Source organism: Apium graveolens, chromosome 8 (assembly GCF_009905375.1).
Source record: "Apium graveolens cultivar Ventura chromosome 8, ASM990537v1, whole genome shotgun sequence".
Classification (NCBI taxonomy): Eukaryota; Viridiplantae; Streptophyta; class Magnoliopsida; order Apiales; family Apiaceae; genus Apium; species Apium graveolens.
The window spans coordinates 255,257,079-255,263,855 of record NC_133654.1 but is presented as its reverse complement, the minus strand read 5'-3'; the positions used below and the strand labels follow the sequence as shown (position 1 = coordinate 255,263,855).

General features: G+C 35.5%; 1 protein-coding gene across 2 annotated transcripts; it reads right to left on the bottom strand.

Moving 5' to 3' along the window:
• Positions 1-4,157: 4,157 nt before the first annotated feature.
• On the bottom strand, positions 4,158-6,453 carry LOC141680994 (uncharacterized). Of its 2 annotated transcripts, XR_012558465.1 has the most exons (5): positions 6,326-6,453; positions 5,544-5,721; positions 4,931-5,134; positions 4,634-4,838; positions 4,158-4,536 (listed from the first exon to the last, which is right to left on the bottom strand). XR_012558465.1 is itself a non-coding variant. In XM_074487060.1 (4 exons), the coding sequence occupies exons 2-4, from the start codon at positions 5,707-5,709 to the stop codon at positions 4,795-4,797; spliced, it is 414 nt and encodes a 137-aa protein (XP_074343161.1). In that variant the 5' UTR covers positions 5,710-5,721; positions 6,326-6,453; the 3' UTR covers positions 4,158-4,794. The 2 variants fall into 2 exon arrangements, 1 of the variants encoding a protein (XP_074343161.1); XM_074487060.1 differs by having other exon boundaries at positions 4,158-4,838.
• Positions 6,454-6,777: the final 324 nt, after the last annotated feature.

Here is a 6,777-nt window from a genome sequence, read left to right as displayed (position 1 = left end):
GGCTAGTGTGATTCTTGGAATCAAACTGATTCAGTCGGCTGAGGGAATAACCTTGATTCAATCTCATTAAATAGAGAAATCTATACTTGAGAAATATAGTTATTCATAGTGGTACACCCTATGATCCTAAAGTTTCCCTTGTCAAGAATACTTCAGGAGTGCCTGTGTCTCAGTTAAGGTATTCTCAGATTATTGGGAGCTTGCAGTATCTTGCTAAATGTACTAGACCAGATATTTCATATTTTGTGTCTAAGTTGGCTAGATATACAAGCTGTCCAAACAGAACTCATTGGGATGCTTTTGATAGAGTACTTAGATATCTAAAAGGCACAATGTACCTTAGTTTACACTACAGGAGATTTCCTGGTGTGCTTGAAGGGTACAATAATGCAAGTTGGATAGCTAAGAAGTCTGGTTCCAATGGAGTGACTGGATATATGTTCAACTTGGCTGGTGGAGCAATATCCTGGAAGTCAAGCAGACAGACTATAGTGATTCGGTCTACTTTTGAGGCTGAGTTGTGTGCACTTGATGCCACGGAGACAGAGGCTGAATGGTTACACATATTTATGTCTGTGATACCTGTAGTAAGCAGACCGCTTCCTGCTATTTCTATTTATTGTGATAGTCGAACAACTATCGACAAGATTAGTAGTAAAAAGCATAATGCTAAAACAAAGAGACACATCCAAGTTAGACTCAAGTCTATAAGGGGTTTAGTGTCTGATAGGATTATAGCTATAGAGTTCATAGGAACTCAGAATAATATAACTGATCCTTTGACTAAGGGACTGGAACCTGCAGTGGTCCTCAAGTCAAGGTTGGGGATGGGACTGTCAACCCATCATAATTCATCAACAGTGGGAACCCAATACACATGAGAGGAGATCCCTCAAAGTGTATTCAATGTGGTAATAACAAGCTGTAAAAATAAATTGGTAGTAACTTTGCTACATAGATGATACTGTTGTATCTGAGTCTATCCCCTGTAAACCTAGAAGGTACTGACACTGCTAGAAAAGTAAGAGTGTTAAAACTCTGAATGGGAACAAGTCATTTGACGAGATAGAGGCAGTATAACTCTGGAGATGCCCAGTTAAGCGAATGTAATTGTGTGGTCGCAATTAGAGGAAAAGGTTATTCCTTGAAGCATTCGACGAACAGGATCGAGACAAGATCATTAATGTCTCAAAGCCGTAGATTGGCACCATAGCCGTTGACTTGTCGTCGTCTATGGAACATGGTTATACTAAACGGATTAAGATTCAAAGTGAAACATTCCATCTGAATCCGGTAGCCATTGAAGTAGAGGACTTAAGAGGGTTCAAACCCGGAAGGGTACCGACTCTGAAAAACAAGTCATGATGAAAAACCTGATCGCATTTCTGTATGGATTTGTGGGGGATTATTAGAAAAAATGGATTTTAGATCATAATTTTTATTCTGTTCTTGATGATAATCCTAAAATCTAATGATTGGAAGTTGTTCCATGATATGTGAACTTAAACTTTTATATATGGATCTAAGTATTTTCTTAGTGAAATCTATAGAGAAATAGAGTTGAAACCAGTAGCTTGTAAAAGTTTGAAATGGAGAATGTGTCATTTGTCCCACATTAAAAATAAATAAAGTGAGGATTTTATTTATTTGTGATTAAATTTTTTAATTAGAATTAATTTATCAGTCGGGCTGGGTTATTGTTTCTGTTGGGTTTGGTCACTTTGTAAGTGGGCTAAGTCAGATTCAATGAATCTGGACATGTAATTGATAATATATATTCATAATTGAAAACATTAAAACTGATTTAATGTGTGGATTAAATACAAAAGCTGTTACATTTTATTTAAATTCAAAATCAGCAGTTTTGATTTATGTATTTAATGAGCAATTTTGATTTTTGATATTAAAGTATATTAAAGTCTATTAATGTCAGGGTGGCCAGTTACACTTAGTCTCTACTATAAATAGAGGCCTAAGTTGTTGATGAAAGAAGACCACACCTACATTCTCTTCTTCTCTCTGTTTTCTCTTCTCTCGCAAACACAATTCTGAACTGCTGATTTTTTCGGCGACTGAGGTGCTAGTCGAAATAGGATTTGTTGTTGTTGTGAACATCAAGTCCGGAGCTGTTTTATCCTGTAGGAGGCATTGCAAGCAACCTAACGCAGCATGTTTTAAGAGCAGTCAGGGTTTCGAGCAAGGCATGACGACTCAGCTGATCATTTTCTTGTTGCATTGTACCTGTTGGTTACCACCGCTTTTCTATTTCTTTTCATTGTGTTAAAGTTATGATTACTGGTACACTTTTTGTTCTTTCTTCGTTCTTACGGTTACTGATATGCATGTTGTTTACCTAAATGTTTTGTTTCGTTAATTGCTATCTTAACCTTGGTTTGTTAAATATGATATATAACTGTCTCTATGTTCCAGTAATAGTCATTAATTCCAACAATTTCATCATATTTTTATTATTTTTCATCTCATAAAAATTACGTGCACCATTCTCTTTGAACTTGTGCTGTTTCCAGAATTCTATATATCGCAACCCAGCTTGAAAAAGTTCTTCTTTTGTGCACTCTGAAAAATAACTTCCCTTGGCATATATATCAGCTGCCATTGCAGAGCTACCTGCCAAATTGAAACATTCCGCAGCTTTCTTTAGCTTGGATTCCCCACACTTGTCAAGATAAATTCTTCCTGCGAGGCAAAACAACACCTTTAAATTTGAATAAGCTATCATTACATTCTCTACCTAAAGTGTTTCAGCCTGTTCAACTAAATTATTAAGGTCATGGCCAATTACAAAAAAATTATATATTTACGCGTCCTGCCTTAATGAAGACAGAGGCATGAAACCTCCGTCTCTTGTTACCGTAAGAAGAGAGATATCCACTAGGCCAAGCCTTGAAGACACTTTTCACATGAGCTCCCCTGTACATTTCTTCTGGGCACATGTAGGAAATTATAGTTTTTCCATAAATATTGAAGTAGGTCTGAAGAGAAAGTAACAGCAAATTGAGGAGATTCAATTCTAAGGATCATATCAATCTAGAGGGATAAGGTTAGAAGATAATACCTGCTATTTCAAATTCCCCTAATTCACAATAACAAAGAGCTGCAGACTCAGCCTTGCCAATAGAATTGTAGCTTTTTAGGAAAGCAAACTCAACAGGGTTTCATTTGGTTTTTAACAAGTAATACTTCCAAGGAAAAAATGTGGATCTACTCGTCTACACAAACTAATCCTATAAGTTAAACCCTTTGACATGCATATTGAGGTCATTTAATAAATTTTTCCAGGCCAGGTGAACCGGACATGAGAGCAGGAATATTGTAGCTTTGGTGGTATGGATGCAGTGGTGACTGCAGTATTAAAAATAACTGGTTTTGCGATGTAGCATTAAATTTGCTTAATGATATACTTCAACTGGCATCTACTTTCAGTATATACAAATGCTGCAGTCATAATATATTAAAGTTTTATCTGAAAACATAAACATCCTTCCAACATGTAGAACCTCGTAGATATGGTTCCACAAACGGAACCATGGGTAGTACATATCTATTCAGTGACTACGACAAAGGCAATCATTTTTCAAAGCCACATGCTAGAAAGAAAAGGATTTTTGCGTCCTCGGTTAATAGAGCATAAAAAACCATTCTGGCAACAGAGTGATATCTTCAACCCAATGACATAAATTACAGTTGTATACATACATAACAGAAGAACAGGAGATATTACTATCTATCAGTGACACGTTGAGAGAATTTCCTCTCAGGTTCCCACCCTTTTCAGATTTCGAAGATGATCGAGATTGACAGTTTTTTTTTACATTCTTCTCATGTTTGCAAAGCTTCCGACTGAACTAAACCCATAGATCTTTTGAATGTAAGACAACGAAATATCAACTCTTTTTATGGAAATAGACTACTAACATCATCATCAACATTTTCATAGATAACATCATCAACGATAACCTAAACAACAAAATTAAGCATAAGAAAAGATCACAAACATTTCTCTAACAAATGTCAGTAGATAGATATAGGCATCTCAAATCATCAACGAAATTAATGACGGTCACTTCAACAGTAAACTAATTATAAGTTCAGAAGTTCAAAGTCATCCATATACTAGATAGACAAAATTCGTGCAAAATTGTAAAACCGAAATTTAGCAGATGATCGAGATATTAAGAAGTTTAAACTTCGAGTGCAGTTCAGCATCAAACAAGGAATTCAAAACCAAGAAGGTAACTACTTTTATAAAGGAGCATTTTGTAACAGTATCACTCTCTCATTCGGCTCATTCTAAGACAGCCGAATAAAGGAGCTATTTTAAGACAGGACATGAAAACGGGGGTTGCGGATGCGGGTGAACAATGAAGAAGCCAAAGGTAGCCATGGTTTCCTAGTTCAGAGTCTTACTAAAATTCTTCGGGACAGGTTCAGGAATTGAGGGGTTGAAAACATTTTCCGAGCGACCTTCCATCAGTGATTTATTAAATGCGTCCCAGTTTTTTGGGTCAGCAGCAGCTTTGACAGAAACCAAACCATAAATAAGTTATGACATCAAGTGATAAAAAAAGATCTCATGCAAAATTAAAAAATAAGGGCAATGAAGTGTACATACAATTTAAAACAGGAGGACCTGCATACAAGGGTTGCGGATGCAGGTTGACGATGGAGACCCCAAAGGCAGCCATGGTTTCCATGTTAGGAGTCGTACTAAAATCCTTCGGGACAGGTTTAGGAAGAGAGGGTGGTTGAAAACATATTCCGGGCGACCTTCCATCAAAGATTTATTAAATTCGTCCCAGTTTTAGGGTCAGCAGCAGCTTTGAAAGACAAAAAAAACATAAATAAGTTATGACATGTAAAATAAAGGTCTAATGGAAAATTAAAAATAAGAGTAATGAAATGTACATACAGTTTAAAACAGGAGGACCTGTATATAGGGGTTGGGGGTGCATGCGATTAAAGGAGAACCCAAAGGCAGCCATAACTTCCGAGGTAAGAGTGGTACTAAAATTCTTGGGTACATGTTCAGGAGGAGAGGGGTTGAAAACATATTCCGAGAGACCATCCATCAAAGAATTATTAAATGCGTCCCAGTTTTTCGGGTCAGCAGCAGCTTTGAAAAACAAAAACATAAATATGTTACAAAGCGAAGACACAAAATAGCTACAACATATGAGTTTTGACAAACAAAAACATAAAGATGTTACAAAGTGAAGAGACAAAATAGCTATCATAAACACATACTTGAGGAAGGGTTTTTGTTATTCATATATACAAATACACCTAAACTCTCATAACACGTAGCCTTTATATAAGGTTTACAAGCAACAGATAAACGTAACAAACCAAAAAATGCAGATGAGGTTCCTACAAATTACAATAATGGCACGCATGGTTTAAAACTGGCTCTAAAATGACTCCAACAACTAAACAACTCCAAAAGACCAGGGAAAAAACACCTAATTTAAAATTTTAATTCAACTAATGGAAAATGAAAAACAAGGGTAATTAAGTTAACATACAGTTAAGAACAGGAGGACCAGTGTATTGGGGTTGGGGATGACTGTGAATGGTAAAGACACCGGAGGCTGCCATAGCTTTCAAGTCGATGGTATAATATTTCTCATTATTTTCTGATACAGAAGCTTTGTTCTTGTTAGAAGCAGCTTTGTTGTCTCGCTGGTCCATATCTTAAATTCTCTGGTTTCACAAATCAAAATACCAACAACAATTCGGTAAGCAAGCATAGATAATCAATTTCAAAAGAACTAAATCGAAAAACGATTAAACATGAGTAATGAGTACAAACACATGTGACAACCGGGTCAAATCTCGAGCCTTTTTCAAAAATCAGGTCAAGTCTCGATTCAAAAATAAGAGTGCAACCAACTTGGATTATGACAAGCCCACCACAAGCCTCAAAAAATCATGATTTGTTGGTGCATAGTAGTACTTTGTCTTATAAACTGAACAGAAATCTCAAATCTCCTCGACGTGGGACTGGGGTGTTACAATACATCGCACAAGAAATTTATAACACACATACATGATATACATACATACGTTCCTGAATTACTTGAGACGAATCAATGATAAGATTCTTGTTCAGTTCACTCAGTTGATCAATCGAATTGCTTATCTTCCTCCCCTCTTTCTTAACTTCTCGAAACATCATAATTTTTTTTAAACATCATAATTTTATATAATTAAACTTACCAAACAAAATCACAAGATCTCAAAGCAAAGCAAAAATCCCACACAAAATCAAACTAATACTAGTCTCCCTAAGACACAGAAAAACCACCTTATTGGGTAGTTCTAAGAAGCCTCTTCCTTGCAAACACCTACACGCCTAGCAGCAACAACCACAAATTCAAGAATTAAGATTGTGTTAAAACCCTAAATTTAAAGAGTTTATAATTAAGAAAATTCATACTTAATTAAGAGCATCTCCAACGTAGCTATATTAATTAGCTATATTAGTAGAAAATAGATATTATATACAAATTGATGAATCTGTAAGAGTAAGTCCAACAATGTCCTGCAAGAGTAAGTCCATGTCCTACTAAATGTTTTATAAATATAATAAAATATTATGTACTAGTGATTTAAGATAATTTTATTATATATCAACTTCAACAATATACCATATATTTGTGCCTTATTACTAAACTAATAATAATATATTTGAATTATAATAAGAAGGGAAAGTAAATGATGAGAGGAGAGAGATGTATAAAAAGGGAGAGAAATAAT

Coding starts and splice junctions, on each gene's coding strand:
- LOC141680994 (XM_074487060.1), bottom strand. CDS start 5,709: ATGGACCAGCGAGACAACAAAGCTGCTTCTAACAAGAACAAAGCTTCT. Junction 5,135..5,543: donor TGGTCCTCCTGTTCTTAACT/GTATGTTAACTT, acceptor TGTTTTTCAAAG/CTGCTGCTGACCCGAAAAAC. Junction 4,839..4,930: donor AGGTCCTCCTGTTTTAAACT/GTATGTACATTT, acceptor TGTCTTTCAAAG/CTGCTGCTGACCCTAAAACT.